This window comes from Populus euphratica, unplaced genomic scaffold, assembly GCF_000495115.2.
Source record: "Populus euphratica unplaced genomic scaffold, PopEup_1.0 scaffold251.1, whole genome shotgun sequence".
Classification (NCBI taxonomy): domain Eukaryota; kingdom Viridiplantae; phylum Streptophyta; class Magnoliopsida; order Malpighiales; family Salicaceae; genus Populus; species Populus euphratica.
In genome coordinates, this window is record NW_011499988.1 from 367,515 (window position 1) to 390,165 (window position 22,651).

Below are 22,651 nucleotides of genomic sequence, written 5' to 3' on the forward strand. Positions count from 1 at the left end.
AAAAAATTAAATTTTGACGGAGGCCTTAGTATAGCATTATCCACTAATAACTACATATAACAGAAGCTAAACAGTGCCCTAAAGTGAGTGCTATTAGCCTTTTCCTTTTCTAAAAGCTAAAGGAGATATGCTAATTACGTTTGAGTTTATTTCAGGCAAGATCCGAAATATATTTTTTTATTAAAAAAAGTTGAAATATATTTTTTTATTAAAAAAAAAAAGGGTTAAATTCTTAGAACAGAATATTTGAAGGGTTAAAGATAATCAAGCAAACGCTTCTGGGGGGCAGTGTCCAATTTGGTAAATTTGCAGCCTTATCAAACCAACGGCAATAATTTAATCTTCACTGTAGAAATTAAAGATGCACTCCATTTTGTACTCTTTGATGGATCCAATGAATAGTAGATTCAACACCGCATTCCTTACGGATGCATTCATGATAATATCTAGTATTTTATTGGAGGGGATATATATTTATATATATATATATATTTAAAAAATGAAAAAAGGGTACGCCTTAAATATCTGAGCTATATATATATATATTTTATTTTATTTTTTTCAAGGGGAACAGAAAGAAAATATCTAGGGAGTGTAAGGATACCGAGATGCGTCTTTGAAGATCTATGGCTTTCGAAAGAAAGGACCGAGAAACTAGAAAACAAAAGAAGGAAAGTTGATGTGAAAGATGGACGCATGATCAAACGGCTTATAATCGGGCAAGAAACTTATCAGCACGCAAGAAACTTATCACTTCTTTTTTTTTTTTTAATTTTCGGAGCGTGTTTTTCATAAGGTTGTTTTGTAAAAACAAAAATTAAAAATATTTATATTTAAATAATATTTTTTTATTTTTCCAAATTTATTTTTAATATCACATATAAAATTATTTTTTAAATAAATAATATTTCAGCCACAGGATGTGATATACATTTTTTTTCAGCAGTATCACGCGCGAGTGAAGAATAATATCCCCATAAGAATCGTCGAGATTTTTTTTCTTTCTCTAGAATGATTATCATGTGTTTCAGCCGTTAATGAGAACCGTAGAAACACGACCATAGCCTTGTAGCCGACACCATAGTTTCTGATTATCATAAATTATTTTTTATTATAAATTTAAGCTATCTCAACTATTTTCCCCCTTTCTTTCTCCCTCTAGATCATGGTATTTAAAGGTAAACACACATATACCAATCATATATGATGAATGATAAAATGGGTACACGTAAACAAAGTGAAAATTCATCATATTGTATACTTGTTTTTATTTATTAATAAAGGTTCAAATCATTTTCTCAAAAAATTAAATTTTTTAATTAAAAATTAATTTTATTTTGTATATTTTGATACACTAATTTTAAAAATAATTTTTTAAAAATAAAATTATTATTATTTTAATACATTTTGATATAAAAAACACTTTAAAAACAATAACAATCATATTCACAAGCAGGCTAAGCACTTACTAAGATTGCATTTACAACAATCATATTCACAGGCTAAGCACTTACTAAGATTGCATTTAAGGATCTAATTAAAGGAAAAAAATAGCAAAAGGACTAACAATATTTTGGTAAGAGATTAAGAGGATAAAAATATTTTAATGGATGACTTATTTGTAAGGAATCAAATATAAGGACCAGACTATTTTCTAAAAGAGCAACAGGGACCAAAACGAACATTAGTTACGGGTAATCTTTTTTTTTTTTAATTCCTTAAGCGGTTATGGGCTGGGTATAAATGGGTATAGGGCCCGGCATATTTTGGACGTGAGTTTGAACTTTGAAGGATAATTTTTTAATGGTTTAAAGGATCGGGCACCGTCCATTGCCATGATATTCTCTATTGTCATTCATTTTTATGTCAACATTACAGCTTTGTTTGAGTTTGGTGTTGTAATATAATGTATTTTTTATATTTTAATGTAATATAATTTTTAAAAGTGTTTTTTTATTAAAAACATATTTAAATAATTTTTATTTTATTTTATTTTTGATATCTGAATCATAAAAAAAAATATTAATTTAATTTAAAAAATATTTTAAAAACTAAGTTGTAACACAAAAACAAACATTAAAAATAGTGTTTATTTATTGTTCTGAATAGAAATGATGAAGACATTAGTGATTAAAAAAACTTTGGTTGAAGAGATAAAAATATAAAAATAAATTTATCTTTGAAACAATTTTAAAATGAATTTCTGTATTTTTAAAACAAGATGTACAAAGAGAATGAATTTCTATATTTTTAAAACAAGATGTACAAAGAGAATATTTCTTTAGAGACGATACTTATTATTTTTTATTTTTGAAATATCCTTATAAAAAAATTTAAATTTTAAAATTATTTAACTATAATATATAAAAAAATTATTATTATTATAGTTTTAAATTCTAACTCTAGGGTCATTCTAGAACAAAAACTAGGTAACCGGTCGAGTTAACATAAAAATAAAAATTGTTATTATTATAATTTTAAAACTCGATTTAAAAATTAATTCAGAGCAAAGCTCGGGCCACGAGTGAGGTTGACTGTTGACCCAGGTCAACATAAGAACAAAAGTGATTATTACCATAGTTTTAATATTCAACTCAAGATCAACTCGAGGGTAAGGCTTGGATTATGTGTCTGAATGGTAAACTTGGTTAACTTGATTCAACATAAAATAAAAATAGTTATTATTATAGTTTTAAAACCAAATTTAAGAGTTAAACTAGGGCAAAACTCAATTCACAAATCAGGAGGATCAACTTGGATCAATATAAGAAAAAAATTTATTATCATAATTTTAAAACTTAACTTGGCTTAAGTTATGGGTCAAGACTGATTAACTCGAGTCAATATATGGATAAAAATAGTTATTCTCATAGTTTTAAAACTCGACTCAAGAGACAATCCTAGAAAAACCTTAGGTTATAAATTGAAAGGTTCAATTCGGCTAACTAAAAAAAAAATAAAAAATCAAAGCAAACTTTTCTTGACAATTTTTTTTTTTTGAAAAAATCAACAGTTTTTTGACTCGTATTTTATATTGGATTAACTTGGATTTTTGACCGAGTCAAATTAAGGGAAGCATTCCTCTATTTTTTTAAACTCGGATAAATTTAGCTCATCAAATCAATAATGATTTTATAACTAGAATTATTATAATAAAATTATGTTTATATATATATATATAATTAATAACAATACAATGAGTAAAATAATTTATCTTTACATTTTATTATATCTTTTCCATCATAATTAAACAAATATAAAAACAATTATTTTATTTTTTAAATCACCCCTCAACATAATTCTATTTTATTTTTATCTTTAATGTACCTGTCTTTTGTGTTATGAAACTATGACCCATGCCTTCCGAACACAATAAATATTTTGTATTGTTCTTACTTTTTATAAGCTGAGAGAGGGTGAATATTAACAATCACAAGGTCTGAACTTGAAACCATAGAAAAAACAAATCTTTTGATTTTAAACTCTTATTACTCTACACCTACTACTAGATAGTTACCTCCGTTATGCTTTGCTTTCCTAGGATGTTGATGCAGCTTTCCAGTGTATTTTTCACCATTTTTATTAAGGAGCTTTATAATGCATGCATGATCTGGTTTGTCAAAAAAAATTAGAACACTCCAAGAGGAATGTGGGTGATTGCTAGCTAATTATTATTAAATATTAAAAAACCCTTAAACTTAATTCAAAACAACAGCATAAAATCATCACCTTCCCAAAATAAAAAATTTGCAGAAGGGAAGCTTTGACTAAACAGAAAACAGAGGAGAAGGAGGAGGAGGAGGAGAAGCTAATACACGTGGAGAAGGAGGAGGAGGAGGAGGAGAAGCTAATACACGCTGTTATAAATACTTAGCTAACAAATATGTTCATGATGAGACCTTGCAGTTCCCTTAACAGACCCGCTTTCGGTTCTCAAGCAATAATCGATGCTTGAAGGGACTAGGGGTGCTTGTGATTTCCCATAAGAGTTCCAACACAAAGCCTGTCGAAAACCTCCATAACCATTTGAGCTGGGTTTCAACTGAATATCAATTAGATCAACACCGGTGCAAGGCACGTCATTGCTACATGCTAGATGAATCGGTTGCACTGAGTAACTCCCTTTTATGCTGTCATATTTAACACCAGATATTGCCACAGCGTCTGTCTGGTTCTTGCATCTTTTCTTGTCACAGTAGAACTGATCAATTATAACAGGATACTTCACATCTGATACTTCAATATTGGAAAATGTCACATTCTTTACAGATCCAATACCTCCCTGCAGTTATACATACGCAAACATTTTTCGAAAAATACAGACTTGTTTAGAGACTGAATAAAAAAAAAAGTGTATTTGCTTTTGCCTAATGTCTCAAGATAAAAAGAACAGATAAAATAGCAATGGAACGCTAGCTATAAAACTAGAAAAATTCTGAATAACTTTCCCTTCTTTTTTTGCTAATATAGAGTTGTGCTTTGAAATTAATTAGCTACGTACCTGCCATGTCTTTATTCTAACTCCAGATAGAGTATTTTGTAACGAGATTTTCTCTACAACAATATCCGAGACACACGCAACACTTTTATCCTTTCCGAGCCCTCCTACACTGCAGTTATGAAAAAAATCCAAAAATAATTCTAAGTAATCACAGCAGCAAATGTTCTAACCACGAAATCGTGCAAATTTTTTTATCAGTACTTAAGTATTACTACTCCGTTTTGTTGGTATTCCATGGATTTCTCAGAAAATGTCAGCGTTTTCTTTCATTACAGTAATTTATGACTCTACCTTATTCCATGTCCAGGGCCGCAGTTAATGTGATGGACATGAATATTAGAGCAGCCGGTTTGTATGGATACACAATCATCCCCTGTTATAAAGTGAAAGCTCAGAGTTAGCACCCTATAACCAAAGCTATGCATCGATTTCACTAATTAGTGCAGGCTAGTTTTTAATCACCTTAGCAGGACTGCTCACAAACCAGACTTAATATATGCTGGGGCATCCACTTAAGCTACAGGCTACAGCTCATTAGCATCCACATGGTAGTTGAAAATTATAGATAGATAGATAGATAGATGTTGGCCCTTTTTATTAGGCATGCCTGTCACTAAAGTTAGTTAATTTAGGGAAGTTAAGCCGTTTAAAAAGGTTTTTTGAACCAAATTGTGCGCAATCTGCAACTTTTTAGTATTTCCTTTTTGCTTCTCACAAAAGGTGTTACTTTTCTCTGCAATTCCAGCGTGCGAGGCACCAACTGATCGCCAACTAAAAACTACACCAGAAGATTATAATATGGAGCACGTCCTACTGTTAGGTCGGCTATGATTAACAAAACTCACTATGATTAACAAGCTTGCTAGCACACAGTTTTCATGGAAGAATATTAAATGATGGCGAGCTTAGAGGTCAATGCACTTGTAGGTTCTTACCACATCCAATATTAGAATGCTCAATTTCTACATCTTTTGTGTTCTGTAGGTGAATGCCATCAGTATTTGGACTAATCTCTGGTGAATTAATCGTAATGTTATCGACTTTGATCCCACTAGAGCTGTCAAATTTGAGATGGCATTGAGGGCTGTTCACGATTTCGATGTCGCGAACTGTGATATTATGGCTGTCGTAGAATCTCAAAGCCTGTGTAAAACATGATCAGGAATTTGATTATGTTATAATAACTTGATGGAATTAATTCCAATTTATGATCATAAGGTGAAAGAACACGTTGGAAGAATATATGATCTTACAGTTGGTTTCATATCTGGATTATGTTTGAATTTCTTCTGCATTGAATACATCAAAGGAAAACAAATGTTATACTTTCATTTCTTTATGCCTTTTATCTGTACTGAAGGAGTTAATTAAGAACCCCCTACATTGACAAACCTGAATGTAGTAGGCTTCAGAGGGACTCCACCATTCAGATCCTTGACCATCAACTTTTCCAGTACCTTGAATGGTGAAGTCATGAACCCATTTGAAGTTTATCCACTGAAACAAGCTGGATTTAGGCCAAGCACCAACTCGCGGGGGAGATAAGAGAATGCCATCTATCTGTTGGAATTCCACTTGCATTACATCAGCTTTATGTGTAGAGCACTAAACCGTAAAGAATTGCACTAATACTAAAACAAGACAGACATTTTCGATTTAAAAATAGATTGCAGGGAATATACCTCATGACATCTAGATTTCTATATTCATATCTAGTACTTGAGAGAAGAGTCACTCAGATAAGCTAAAAAGAAGAGGGCAAACCTCAAGTACAAGGTGAGGCATGCATGGACCTTGGAGAATTATGGGCTTGATGAGGAACTTGAATTCTGCTGGGATTTCCACTATAGCCCCAGACACCTGGCAGGCTGCTTTCCATGCAGCTAAAAGTGCCTGTTTAGCTCACAGTTGATCAGTTTCCAGTAATTACAAAAATGAAAATTTAGCTAGCAATTACTTGCTCCATTTGTTGCTAAATCCGAAGAAAATGTGGAAAAAATCAAATTAAGGAATGAGAAATATGAAGAAAAGTGCTTCTGCTCATAAAATTTGTGAAAAAAATCCGCCTAATAAGTGCTTCTGCTAATAAGTTGACAGGATACGGAGAAATTTGTGCCAATACGAGAATGGTCTTTCAACGGTTCCTTTGGCTATCACGTACCTTTGAATCATCTGAAACTCCATCACCCTTGGCTCCGAATGACAAAACGTCAAAAATGTTGGATTTAGTAGGGTAAGAACCGTAATGAGGAAGAGGGGCTGGAGTAGGGACTGGAATATTTGCAGCTGGATCTGGAGCTTTATGGCCATTGCTACCCTTGTCCTTGAGGTGCTTATGAGGTTTATGTCTGTTGTTGTGATGCTTTCTCGCCTCTACAGAAATAATGGCAAACGCAATGAAGATAGCCACTCCAACAAAAAGAAAAAATCGAACAGATGAGTGCCTGGTGCTCTTCATCTTCTGACTTTTTTTTTCTTACTTTTCTTTGAAATCTCCTGGAGAACGAAGAACTCTAGCAACAGCTACAAATGAGTTTCAGGTATTGCTCTGCTTGGAACAGGGGAATGAGGCCATTATAGGCGGTTTACTAGACGGGTGGTCCGCGGGCCAGGTTACATATTTTCTAATGTAAAAATAATTTTAATGTTAGTTAATATAACATGTACCTACTCGATTGGTTACACGGGTGATGTTATTATATTAACGTGATGTTATTATATTAATGTAAATAAAAATTTATTATTAATAAAAAATTTATTTATATTTAATATTTATATAATATTAAATTAATAAATCAAAGTAAAAATAAGTTAACGGAACAAAAATATTTTACAAATAAAATTATAAAATTATTATAATTATAGAATTTCTAATGCATCAAATATTATTCTTAAAATATTTTTAGTCTATACTCTCTTAAATACTAGATATTTATTAGATTTGTAAAGACTAATATATACTATATATTTTTTCTTTATAGAAGGAAGCAATTGTTTTCATAAGTTAAGATATAAGGGATACCTAAAACTAATATATAGGTGCTTGTTATAAAATATGTACACTGGACTGACCCGCATAAGAATTTCATATTAAGAGATTATTTATGTCTATGAAAATGTTCATGTAACAGTTGTGTAAGTAATCTTTGGATTTGAGATTACTAAGTTATCTTATATAGATAATGTTATATAGATAATGTTATGTTTTGATCATGTTACATGTTATTTTAATTGAGGTAATGAAAGGGCAGACATTTGATGTAACATGAAATATATGAAGGTAAGTGAGTAATCAAGAAAGGATTTATTACCCTAAGTAAAAATTAAAAAAATATTTTATTTATTTTTAAATTGTATTAATTAAGAAATCATTGGCCTAATTGGAATGAGATTTGAAAAGGACTTCAAATCTTAATTAAGCAATCAATGACTATTATATAAAAAGCAAACATGATTTAGCATGACAAACATACTATATGCTTTAATGTTAAATCATAACATTATTGATGAAATGAAATTAATTACTGTGATAAACCGATCATTGAAAGATTAAGTTAAACCACTAATGACTTTTCTAATATTTAAGGAATCATGACACGTTACTAGACAATGCACCTGATCTTCAAATATAAATTGCTAGACAATGCACCTAATCTTCAAATATAAATTAATTAATTTTTGAATTAATAATAAATTAAAATTTGTAATTCTATTTAATTAGAATTATAATTTAATAAATTAAAATTTGTAATTCTATTTAATTATAATTATAATTTATATTTAGGTTAACACATTAAAAACTTAATAGGTCACATACATTAAAAACTATTAGTAAAAAATTAAACTAAGATGATTTAACTAAGTATGATTTGATTAAAATATATTTTAGAAATTAAGAATTATATTATAATTAATACATGGATTATATTTCTAAACCTAAAAAAATCAAATAAGAACTTGATTGATTTAATTTCTAAAATTCTCCTGAATTAATATATTAATATTATTTAAGGGACAAATTGATATTTTACTAATTTATAAGGTTTTTTATATTTTTCTATAAATAGTACGATATGCCTTTTATTTATTAGAGTGAGGAGTGATTGTTTGTTAGACATAAAAACTATGTATACACAATATTAGAGTTAGCACTTTAGGCATAACAAATTTGATGAGTGACGAGTAGTTTTTCAAATAGTGAGTATTAAATCTATATAAAAACTAAATGAAAAATAAAAATTATGAATTAATTTTAAAAATAAAAAAAATATATAAAACAATAGCAATTAAGTATCAAAACTGAATACAAAGATTAAATCAAATAATAATTGAGAGACAAGATTGAAAAAAATAAAATAAATCAAGAAAATGGTAAAAACAATAGTAGTCAAAAGAATAAGAAAAAATTAAATACAAAAATTAAATAAAATAAAATTTTGAGAGACAAAGTTGAAAAACATAAATAAATCAACAAATAGATAAAAAAAAATAACAATAAAAAGAATAAGGACAAAAAATAAATAATAAAATAAAATATTGATAGAAAAAATAAAAAAATATAACTAAATCAAGAAATGAATAAAAAAAGATAGTAATCAAAAGAATAAGAACTAAATTAAATAAAAAACTAAATAAAATAAAATACCCAGAGATTAAATTGAATAAAAATAAACTTTAATAAGCATTAACTACAAAATAAATAACAATAAAAATCAAATTGAATACAAAAATCAAAGAAAGGAATCTCTTATATTTTCCCAATGAGAAGAAAGAAAAAAAATAAAGGAGAAGAAAAGGATTCATTGTAACAATATTGATAATTTGTCACCTCCTTTTGACAGTAGATTGGAAAGACTATGGTAAGCCATTTCTAACTATGGCATGGAAGGTGGCTTTTAACCATTGGAAAAGCCTACACACTCTGTTAAAATAGTGCAAGTTTCTTCTATTCATTGCCTCATGCAACTTTTCATTGTTTTTTTGTATTTACTAAAAGACCAAACTAAACTTCATCAAACTTGATAATAATAAAAAAAACAAAAAAAAAACAAAAAAGGAGTGAAAGACAATAAAACCTATATGTAACATTATAGGATTTTTGTGTTGAAGAGTATTTTAAATATTTTACTGTTTTTCAAAATTAAAAACTCAAAAATATCTCTACATAAAAGTTGATTAAACTCTACTCTTAAAAGTATTTAAGTCATTATACTATGTTAATGTTAAAAAGAAAGAAAAAAACTAACCTACCCCTATTCAATTTTGTAATATTACTCCTGGACAAAGTTATTTAGTTTGTTTAATAAGGAAACTTGTCATTTAACCATGAAAGTCTAAATTGTTGTGAAGTAATGACAAAGTAACTCTATCAATTACAACATATTTAATTCATGACTACAAACAAAAGCAACTCTATTATAACACTAATTGGAATAAGATTGAGCCAAGTAAGTCTTATCTTATTCTATTTTGGTTTTCAATAATTTTAATTTTGTATGGTAATTATTTTTTAATATATTTTTATTTAAAAATATATTAAAATATTTTTTTTATTAATATTTATTTTTTATATCAACATAATAAAAAATCACTAAAAAAATAATTTTAAACAAACTTTTTTTTATTAACAAATAGTATTTTAACTGCAATATTAAACATGCTATTAAAAGCTTTATAAAAATAATATAATTATAAATTTTTCTAGTATTTAAGTCATTATACTATGTTAATGTTAAAAAGAAAGAAAAAAACTAACCTACCCCTATTCAATTTTGTAATATTACTCCTGAACAAAGTTATTTAGTTTTGTTTAATAAGGAAACTTGTCATTTAACCATGAAAGTCCAAATTGTTGTGAAGTAATGACAAAGTAACTCTATCAATTACAACATATTTAATTCATGACTACAAACAAAAGCAACTCTATTATGACACTAATTGGAATAAGATTGAGCCAAGTAAGTCTTATCTTATTCTATTTTGGTTTTCAATAATTTTAATTTTGTATGGTAATTATTTTTTAATATATTTTTATTTAAAAATATATTAAAATATTTTTTTTATTAATATTTATTTTTTATATCAACATAATAAAAAATCACTAAAAAAATAATTTTAAACAAACTTTTTTTTATTAACAAATAGTATTTTAACTGCAATATTAAACATGCTATTAAAAGCTTTATAAAAATAATATAATTATAAATTTTTCTATTTTTTTCTAATAGTGGCAAAATTGTATTTTTAAACTTTTTTTAGCAAAACAATTTTTTCTTATATATTTTTCTCTTAACATTAGATATTTTTTTTTATCATTTTACATTTAGTCTATTTATCACTATTTTTTATCTTTATTTTTTATATTTTTTTTAGTTTTATCTTTATTTTTTATATTATTTTTTATTATTTACACTTTAAACATTTATTACTCTACACTTGACTTATCTATACAATTTTTGGTTTATTTATATCTTTTGTATTGTTCTTCTTTTTATTTTTTTGTAATTTGTTTCTTTAATTTTTTTTTAAATTATTATACAATGACTAAAAAAACGGTGTTTCAAGATAACAATTACAACATTGATCCATTCTTTTACTATATTAAATATTATTAAGATCTTACATGTTTTTTATTAACATATATGATTTTTCTTATATTTTCTTATATGTAAGTATTAACTTCTTGATTCACAATTATGTTTTTTACAGGATATCAAAAAAATATAAAATCAGAATTTACCATTTAATCCATGGCTCTATATAATAAAATCAGAACCATTATTCAACATGAAAGACAAGTTAATAAAATGACTCGAACACTATTATCAGGGAGCCATTGAGATAATCTCTCCATTAGACATCACCATTTCAACAATAAGATAAAGCGACTCTTTCAGCTGTAGAATTTTTTTTGATTTTTCCAAGCTGACAAAATGCTCTGAACTCTCTTAATAATATCTTTTGAGGTCAGATATCAATATAAAACCATCTTCATTGTTGATTGCATTAGATACCTGTTTATAAGTGTTTTTGAAGAAGTACATTTTGGTTTTGAAAATAACAATTTTTTTTTACCAAATATGGCACAAAACTTCTTTAAGCACCCCAAAATAACATTTATATGATTTCATAGAGAACTCCATAGGGTATTTAATCACCAATGAAAAGAAAATGTGAAATGCAAGGCTATCTTTTCTAACCCAACATGATTCCATTTTATAATATCTATTTGTTTTGTGATTAAATGAGTGAATTTCTCCATGCATAATACAGAAAATATACCAAGAAAAAAGGTCCTCTTTTTTAATGCCATGCGAGGGATTGAATTTTTTCAAAGATGGTCATTATAAAACAACTACATAGAAAAGGACTATGAACATGACATACCAAAATAAAAACAATGTAGATCTCTATTAACGGAACAACATCCAAAGAAAGAATGAAAAGCATTTGTAAGCCAAGCACAAAATCCATAAGAATATGAAATGCAAAAACACAAAGACCTCTTATCTAAGCCTCTTTCATCTGCCACTAACCTGAACATCATTTAATTAAAATGTTTTTCTAGAACTTGTTCTGATTCTCATTAAAACCATATTTTTACATGCATGCATGAACATAATTAAGGTATTCTTTGTTATATATCTTATATAGCCTAATAGCCCACCTTTGTATAAATTTCCTTTTTTAGACCTCCTTTTAAGCTAATGAACTTTTTTTCTTTGATTGTAATCTTATCTTACAATCTTTAAATCAATCAGTGTTTTACTCAAGCTATAGAACTAGAGAAGCATCATTTATTATTATAAAAGCATGAGAATATATGGAATATGTGTGGGGGTGTCTTAAATTCTAAAGTGTCTATGTTAGGTGTAAAAGAACAAGTTGTTTATTTCAAATTCTGGAGAACCAAAAAAAAAAATTGTTTTACCTTTTATATCATTGATTCCTTTTAAAAAAAAAAATCTAGTAAAGGATTGAAGTTTTAGAAGGATGAAAGATAATTCTATAGGTTGAACCAAATTTTATTTTGTTTAAATGATCAATTTTCCAATAAAGAAGGTTAATATAACTTTAATGTTTGCCAAGTTCAAAATAGTTGGAGGGAGTGTTTAATATTTTTACATCGTGTTTTGAGTATTTTACTCCAATGGTTTCGACGACTTTTAAGCTACCTTACCAAAGATTTCCTACTTTGAACCCTTACAACCCTTAGAAAGAACTTATGATTTGTGCAATGAATGTAATCTAAATGGTGAAGAATGAGATGATTTGCAAGCTTATATTATATCATTTACATTGGAATTGGTTTGAATGAAACATTAACCTTTCAAATATATGAGAGTTAAGTGATTATTTATATGTGGTTTGTTATTTGGTTATTTTATTTTGAAAGTAAGAAATTTTAAATTGATTGGAATGTCAATCATAATATGTTATGATGGTTTGAGATTTTTATTGTTTTTTTGTATTGGCATTACATTTTTTATATTGGAAAAGTAAATTAGAATTTCATCTAAAGACATGCAAAAGCTAAGTGTAGGGGAATTTAATAAGTGCAAAATATACTTATATTTTTACTTCTTTTACATTATGTTTTTTAAGGTGTTTTGAGCTTATTGGAAGTTATTTTATAAGTTTGTCATACCTAGAATTAATTAATAAATGATAAGAAATTTTGCATTTTATATTTTGGATCTTACTTCTTGTGATAGGTTTTTCACCAAGTTAGCGTTCCAGAATATGAATGTTGGCTTAATCTAAGTTGAAGTACACGTATCAAGCTTTTTAAAGAGGTTTATGAGCATATATCCAAATTAGTTTGGATCTCCAAGTAGACCTGCAAAAATCAGACCGAAATCCTCCTTGCAGTAGGATTCTTTGTTTTCATACTTAACATTCAAATGTGCATATCTTGAGCTTGAAATAATAAAATAGCATGATTCAAAAATTCAAATTCATCTACACATTCAAGTCTTTAATTTTTATGAATGGCTCAAGTCAGCCAAAATCATTTTCAAGATGAAAATACTAATACAAGATGAAAAATGAGTTTTATCTTTTAATTTGATAAGAAACTAATAGTTTAAGGGTCTTAATTTAAAAAGAAACCTGATAGGTTCAAATGGATTTTATCTATAACTTATAGCCTCCTAATTTTTAGCCTTAATATCTTATCATGAAGGTTGTCTATTGGGATACAAAGAGGAGGAGAGAAAAACAACCAGGACGTTATTTGTGTACAAGAATTTTAAGAGAAATCATCTTTGCTGCTGAAATTTTTAAAGACCATAAGCAACTAATTCTCAATTCTGGTTCAAGGGGAATAAACATCATCTCTATTATGAAGTTATGAGAAGTAATGTTGATACTGTAATTCTTTCATGTTCAAATACTTAGTTTTTCTTATTTTAAAATTATGCTATTTTGTTTTTGTTTAAGATAATTGAATTGTTTTAAGATGACATGTATGCTTTTTAGTTTCTTTCAATATGTAATTATTGTTAGGGCCTGGAGTTAGAAGCAAAAGAATTAACTTGATTGTTGTAGGTCTCATTTTAATTTATTAAGGAAGGATAACCTAAATTAAATTGTCAAGATTTTAAACGATTACTTAGAATAAATTTAACAGATTTTGCTTCTAAGACTACTATCGAGTGAATGAGAATTGCTTTTCAATATTAATTAATTTATTGATAGTTTCCTTCATTTCCTTTAGTTTTAAGGGATATTGAATTTATTGGATCAACTTGAAAGAATATTTTTTTTTTACTTAAATTATCAATAAATTTATGAGAATAGATGTATTGACCCTTAAACTAAGTTAACAACATATCAATTTATTATTTTTAAACTTTCATTTATTTAATTATTCAAATTCTTGTTCTTTTTTATTTTAAAATCTTATTAAACAAAATTCCTCTTAAGTTCAATCTAGTATTTATGATGATAATATAAAATTATTTTATTTATAATAATAATGTCAGAATTATTAAACATCGCTACCAACTACATAGACAAAGTTGTTGGTACAATTCTAATTTATCAAAAAAATAAAAATAAAAATAAAAAAGCCAGCAATATCAGTAATATTTTAATGAAATAACACATAAATAACCCCCAAATCGAAGAATTAAAATCCCACAAATGAAGAAATTAGATTAAATCTAAAACCCAGCATGCTGTAAAAATGCATATATATCCCATAAATCAAAACCCATTAACCAAAAACAACAAATAAAAAAGAATGCATAATTTCCCAACCTATAATAAAAAAAGATCATAAAATATTAGGATTTTGAAGGACATAACTTTCTCTATTTTTTTCCACAAACTCCTCCTATCTATATTAAAGTCAACACCACTAAGCTCATCATTGTTGGTGCAAAAGCAAAACCCTCTCACTAGATCATTTTTTTTTCTCTATAACAACCTCTCTCATGTATCTTTCCTCAATCTATTTAGTTTCAAAAAAGAAAAAGGTAAGGAAAAAGATTAGCTACCAAAAAGTTAAAAAGCAAAGGAAAATTATGACCTCCAAACATCAACGTCTCTTAGTAAATGAAAGGACAGGAAAACCAGGTGTTACAGTTGGATTGTTACATCTGGATTATATTTGCAAAGTGATTATGTGGGGCACTCGTGTGAGGCCGTTAGAGTCAGTTAGGAGTTAGTTAACCACGTAAATAAACATGTAAAACATGGGAAGGGTAGTATAAATAGACAGTGGAATTTATATATGAGGCACGCAAAAAAATGGTAACAAAACTTCTTATTCCTTTATTCTTCTCTGTGTTCCCTTTTTTCATATTCTTGTTAAGTTGGGCTTAACAATTGGTATCAGAGCTTACAACAAGTTGTGAATCTTATTCAAAAATGGTGGATGGTAACAAATTCAAGATAGTGGATGAACATTGTAAAAGGTTAGACAACCAGCTACAGACTTATCATCTAAAATGACAGGAATCAATGGCAAAAAACAACGAGCAAGGGGCCAAGATTGAGCAATTGGTCATACAAATGGAACTACTATCCTCATAGTTCCAACACTTTATGGCTGCTCAAACAGCAAGGACAAAGATGGCAGGAGGCCATTCCAAAGTTATCCTAGCAACCCCAGGCTAGACTAGAATGTAGAAGTGAATGTATCTATTGAAAAAATAACACCAGGACCTAGAACTCAGAGTCGAGGTGAGCATATGAGAGAGCAAGAGTTTCATAGGATAAGGTTCCACATTCCATTGCCCAAGATGGAGCTATCAACCTTCAGAGGAGAGGATCCTTAAGGATAGCTATGAAAATACAAGAAATACTTTAAGATACACTCGATATGTGCATATTAATGGGTGAAGGTGGTCTCATATTACTTGGAAGGCAAGGTAAATCTGTGGTTTGAAGGCTTGGTACAAGGCAATGATTCACATATAGAATAGGAAAAGTTTTCTCAGGATCTTTACAGGAGGTTTGGAATCAAGGATAACATTGTGGAAGAATTCAACAAATTGATCCAAAATGAGAACATGGATGACTATATAGAAAGGTTTGAGGAGTTGAGATCATTGATGAGGCCTCTTAACCTATTATTTCCATAAGCTTACTATGTCTCCAATTTTATTAGTGGATTGAAAGATGAGATCAAACTGATGCTCAAGATTTTGAAACCTGCAAGGGTGTTAGTGGCATCTGAACAAGCCAGATAGCAAAATAAGGCTAACAATACCTTAACCTAAAAGATTCGATCATTGCAATGAAGCAATCCTCCACTTCACAGTGGTAGAATACCATGAAATGTACCCCCACTATATTTTGGTCCATCTAGGACCGAAGGAGTGAAGCCACCTTCAGATAGTCTATATGAACAACAAAAGAGATTGAGATAATGTTTTCGATGCGGGGATAAATACATGCCTAGAGATAGATGTAATGCCAAAAGTTTATACATGATAGAAGGCATGGAGGAAAAGGAGGATGAAGGAATATGAGAATTCAAAAATAATATGTAAGGGAAAGATAAAGGGAACGATCAGATAGATGAATATGGTCTGTCATTAAACACATTAGCAGACAACGACACTTACAATACTATCAGGATAAAATGGAACTGTCAAGGGCATAACCTTATCATCCTTATAGACAGTGGGAGCATACATAGTTTTATTAATGAAAGCACAATCAAAGCACTGAATGCTACCAACAATAAAACTACATTGTTGGCAATCACAGTAACCAATAAAAATGTTATATTGTGTGAAACACATAGCCCTGCATTTACTTGGTTTATGCAAAGTTATGAATTCAAGTCCAACTTGAGGGTGCTGAAATTAGGTAGGCATGATATAGTGCTAAGAATCGACTGGATAAAGGAGAATTCTCCAGTGTTATTTGATTTCATCAAATTGCAACTGTCATTTAAAAAAGATGGTATGATGATTGAGCCAAAAGGCATTTCATAGGGGGTTGAATTATAGACGATAACCACCCTGAAAGAATAGAGAGGCTTCAAAAATGTGATTGGTGAGCTAACAGGACAATTCTTTATAATGGATAATGAAGGGGAAGATTAGCCAATCGAAACAAAGGCTGAGATTAAATCTTTGTTGGCTGAATTTGCTAAAATCTTTGAGGAGCCACAAACCTTACCTCCAGCAAGGCAATTTGATCACAAGATACCTCTAAAACTAAGGTCATAGCCTATTAACATCAGGCTTTATAAAATCTCATTCATTCAGAAAGAAGAAATAGAGAAACTAGTGAAGGAAATGCTCTCTAATGGCGTGATTCAGCACAGTGTTAGTCCTTTTGCATCCCATGTGCTGTTGGAAAAAAAAAAGACAATAGATGGAGATTCTGTATTGACTACAGGCAGCCCAATAAGCAAACCATAAAAAACAAATTCCCCATTCCTTTTATTGATGATCTTCTGGACGAACTGCATAGCTCGAATTTCTTCTCAAAACTAGACCTAAGGTCAGGCTACCATCATGCATGTTTGTTAAAATCATGTTTTGACTCGTAAAATCATAGGATTTTACAAGTCAAAACATACTTTACGTGCTAAATCGTTTGAAAAAATAAAAAAATTGGTGAAATCAAGTTGAAATTAGGTGAAATCGTTAAAATCGGATGAAATCGCGCTAAATCACAATTTTATGACCGATTTTATGATTGTAACAAAATGTATGCACTAAAATAAAATGTCCCCTCATAGTCTAGTTGTCAAGCGCCTATTGCTTATAGAAATACACAGTCATACCACGCGGTCTTCACTCTTCACTTTTCAGTCACAAAAAGTCTTCACTCCTCTTTCATCGAACAAATCCATAATCCCTTTTTCTAGTTAACCATTCAGGCACCGACAACCATAAAAGCATCAACGAGGATCTCTATAAAAATGGTCACGGTCATGGTTCAGTCTTCACTCCTTCTTTTTCATTACTCAAGTCTTCACTATAGAGTCCAGTCATCAGCGCTCACAATCGCAACTTTCTTTTCATCAACAGCGACGACGATCTCCTCAACAACTCATTACTTTGGGCTTCCTCTTCAATCTTCATAAACAGTGGCACGCTGGCAATGATCTCTTTTCTTTCTGATCATCAATAGTCGACGACTTCCTCTTCATCAACAACAGCAGGCGACATCGGGCCTCTTCACTAACAGCCGTTCAACCTTTATCATTAACGACTCTTCACCGTAAATTGATTTTCCCTTCATCATCATCACTATAGTAGTTGATTTTACCCCGTAAGTCATAATTATATATTCCCTTATAATAGATTTTGATTTTTACTTGTTACCCTGTAATTATTAATTACAGCTTTGATTTTGCCCGATCCTATAATTTTTATATTTATAATGTTGAATTGAATTAAATGGAATTGATAGGGTGAAAATTGGACTGAAAATTATTGAATTGGACTGAATTGAATGCCCTTTAAGCATATATCTTGACTGAATTAATTGGAATGAATTAAATTGAATTAATCAGGTGAAAATTGGACTGAAAACTGTTGAATTGGCTAAATCGTTTGAAAAAATAAAAAAATTGGTGAAATCAAGTTGAAATTAGGTGAAATCGTTAAAATCGGATGAAATCGCGCTAAATCACAATTTTATGACCGATTTTATGATTGTAACAAAATGTATGCACTAAAATAAAATGTCCCCTCATAGTCTAGTTGTCAAGCGCCTATTGCTTATAGAAATACACAGTCATACCACGCGGTCTTCACTCTTCACTTTTCAGTCACAAAAAGTCTTCACTCCTCTTTCATCGAACAAATCCATAATCCCTTTTTCTAGTTAACCATTCAGGCACCGACAACCATAAAAGCATCAACGAGGATCTCTATAAAAATGGTCACGGTCATGGTTCAGTCTTCACTCCTTCTTTTTCATTACTCAAGTCTTCACTATAGAGTCCAGTCATCAGCGCTCACAATCGCAACTTTCTTTTCATCAACAGCGACGACGATCTCCTCAACAACTCATTACTTTGGGCTTCCTCTTCAATCTTCATAAACAGTGGCACGCTGGCAATGATCTCTTTTCTTTCTGATCATCAATAGTCGACGACTTCCTCTTCATCAACAACAGCAGGCGACATCGGGCCTCTTCACTAACAGCCGTTCAACCTTTATCATTAACGACTCTTCACCGTAAATTGATTTTCCCTTCATCATCATCACTATAGTAGTTGATTTTACCTCGTAAGTCATAATTATATATTCCCTTATAATAGATTTTGATTTTTACTTGTTACCCTGTAATTATTAATTACAGCTTTGATTTTGCCCGATCCTATAATTTTTATATTTATAATGTTGAATTGAATTAAATGGAATTGATAGGGTGAAAATTGGACTGAAAATTATTGAATTGGACTGAATTGAATGCCCTTTAAGCATATATCTTGACTGAATTAATTGGAATGAATTAAATTGAATTAATCAGGTGAAAATTGGACTGAAAACTGTTGAATTGGACTGAATTGAATGTCATTTTAGTATTATAAGACTGGATTAATTGGATTGAATTGAATTGAATTAATAGGGTGAAAATTGGACTAAAAATTATTAAATTGGACTGAATTAAATGTCATTTTAGTATTATAAGACTGAATTAATTGGACTGAATTGAGTTGAATTAATCAAGTGAAAATTGAAATTGATAAATCATGTTTTTTTCTTTATGAAGTGTAGGTTGTGGGCTGTCCATTTATAATGTGGAATGATTTTAGGATTCCATTTTAGTATTATATTTTTGTGAATTGTTATGTATAACAAAAGGTTAATTACAATTATAAAATGTTTGGATTGATTACAGGTCTGATTTGAGTTGATTCTTAAATTATTGAACACTTGAAATTATGGCATCTAGAAAAAATTCTTCTGGTAATAGACTTGATGTGGGATGGCAACATGGTATAAATATTGATAAAAATTCTTGAAAAGTTCAGTGTAAATATTGTCAAAAAATTATCAGTGGAGATATTTTTCATTTCAAACAGCACTTGGCTTGCACTTATAGGGATGTTGAGTCATGTCAACAAGTTCCAGAAATGTTAAGCAAATGATTTTAGGTGTTTTAGTGAAAAATCTAGAAGCAAATAAAAAGAAAAGAAAGGTCCATCAATACAATGCAAATGATGATGATGATGAAATAAAAGAAATTAGCTCTAGGGACAAAGGAAAGAGAGTAGTTAATGGGAGTGAAAGTACACAAATAACTCTAAATTAATTGCTAAAAAAGGATATTAGAGAAAAAACATGTCGATAAATTGCAAGGTTTTTCTACACTAATGCAATTCTATTTAATTGTGTAAAAAACCCTGAGTTTATAAAGGCACTTAAATTGATTGCAAAGCATGGGTCAAGTTTCAAGCCTCCATCCTACCATGATATTAGAGAGAAGTATTTAAAGTAGGAAGTGGATCAAACAATGACATTGCTTGAAGAGTACAAGCTATAATGGAAAAAAAAAAAGGGTGTTCAATAATGTCTGATGGATGGATAGATAAAAAAAGATGTTGAATTTATAACTTTTTGGTTAATAGTCCTAAAGGGACAATTTTTTTATGATCAGTGGATGCTTCTAATATGTCCAAGACTGCTGATAAGGTATTTGAAATGTCAGATGCCATTGTGGAGAGGATTAGGAAGGAAAATATTGTCCAAGTAGTCACTGATAATGCTGCAAATTATAAGGCAGCGGGATAATTATTGATGAAAAAAAAAAGGGTTTGTTTTGGACACTATGTATTGCCTATTGTATTGACTTAATATTAGAGGATTTTGAGAAGAAGTTAGAGGTTCATCAAGTAAATATTGCCAAGGGGAGGAAAATCACCTCATATATTTATTCAATAACTATTCTTATTTCCATGCCAAGGCACTTTACGAAAGGAAGGGATGTGATTAGAACTGCTGCCACTCAGTTTGAATGATCATAAAACACAATTGATGAATATGTTTACTTCTAAATAGTGGAGTTCATGTAGGTTAAAATGCAACTGATGAATATGTTTACTTTTAAACAGTGGAGTTCATATAGGTTTGCAAGAATAGAAGAAGGGAAACGAATTCAAAATTGTGTTTTGGATAACAGCTTTTGGTATGACGTCATTATATGTATTAAAGCAGCATATCTTCTAATTAAAGTTCTTTGATTAGTTGATTTAGAAGAGAAACTAGCTATGCGTTTTATATATAAAGCAATGGATGAAGCAAAAGAAAATATACAAGTGAATTTTGGTTCTATAAAAGAAAGGTATATATCTTGCTAATTTTTATTTCAAATATTGTCATTTATTAATATGAATGTCTTTAAAGATACTTTCAATTGAGATATTCCTAAGTTGTAATGATTTTTTTATTGTTTCTTTTTATATAGTTATATAGCTATATGGAATATTATTGATGCAAGATGGGAATTTCAACTCCACAAGCCCTTACATGCAGCCGCTTATTATTTGAATCTTCATTATCATTATAATCCTAATTTTAAGGTTAATGCCAACATTAAAATTGGATTATATCAATGCTTATAAAAGATGGTGCCTAATGCAAATAAAAGGTGCAAAATTGACTTGTAATTTGAATTATTTAAGGATGTAAAATGGTTGTTTGGTATTGAGGCTGCCAAGACAGCAAGAGATAAAAAAAACTTCAACTCAATGATGGGATTCTTATGGGGATAAATGTCCAGAATTACAAAGGTTTGTAATCCGAGTTCTAAACTTAACTTGTACTTCATCTGGATGTGAGCGTAACTGGAGTGCATTTGAAATGGTAAGTTTTTTTTATTTTTTTATTTTAAATGTTGAAATATTTGATAAAAATCTTATAAATTTAAATTGTAGGTTCATAAAAAATAAAGAAATCATTTGCATCAGAGAAAAATGAATGACTTAGTATTTGTAATTGCAATATGAAATTGAATAATAATCAAGTCAAAAAACAAGCTGATGATTTTGGTGTAGAAGATAATCTTTCATCTGATGATGATTGGATAACCGAGGGAGAAAAGCATTCGAACATTGATTTGCTTAGTGTTATTGACAATGCAACATTAAGAAAAAATAGTAATGAAGATGAAAGTGATGAAGAAGAAATTCCTAATGATACTAAAATGAAGAGTCATGGTACTTAAGATGATTTAGAGATTCAAATTGATCATATTGGTGTGGTACTAATAGTAGCACTAATGTTCATAATATTGGTATTGGTACTAGTAGTGACACTAATAATCCTCTTAATGGTATTGATATTGATGAATGTTTGAGGAATAATGAGGAAGATGAAGGCACTAAAGCTGGTTTTAGTTTACATGACACACCAGTAGATTGTTTATTTTAAATTTGTTAATTATTAGCTAATGAAAAGTTATTTAAATAGTGTATGAATTTTTATTTGAAGCATATATTTTAAGGTGCTTGAACTATGTATGAATTTTTATTTGAAGCATGGATTTTTTATTAATATATTTTAAAATTCCTTACAATTTTATGATTTTACGATCCATTTTTACGATCTGAGTTTGTATTGTATATTCTGTGCCGTGTTAAAATCGTGATATTAATAACCTTTCCATTAGGTTAGAATGCACAAGAAGGACATTGAAAAGACAATATTCAGGATGCATCATGGGTAT

General features: G+C 29.2%; 1 protein-coding gene across 1 annotated transcript; it reads right to left on the bottom strand.

Annotated features, from left to right (window-relative positions):
- Positions 1-3,859: 3,859 nt before the first annotated feature.
- On the bottom strand, positions 3,860-6,959 carry LOC105140235 (polygalacturonase At1g48100-like). Its single transcript, XM_011046977.1, has 7 exons — positions 6,663-6,959; positions 6,266-6,394; positions 5,894-6,061; positions 5,437-5,644; positions 4,793-4,874; positions 4,502-4,610; positions 3,860-4,282 (listed from the first exon to the last, which is right to left on the bottom strand). The coding sequence occupies exons 1-7, from the start codon at positions 6,957-6,959 to the stop codon at positions 3,875-3,877; spliced, it is 1,401 nt and encodes a 466-aa protein (XP_011045279.1). The 3' UTR covers positions 3,860-3,874.
- Positions 6,960-22,651: the final 15,692 nt, after the last annotated feature.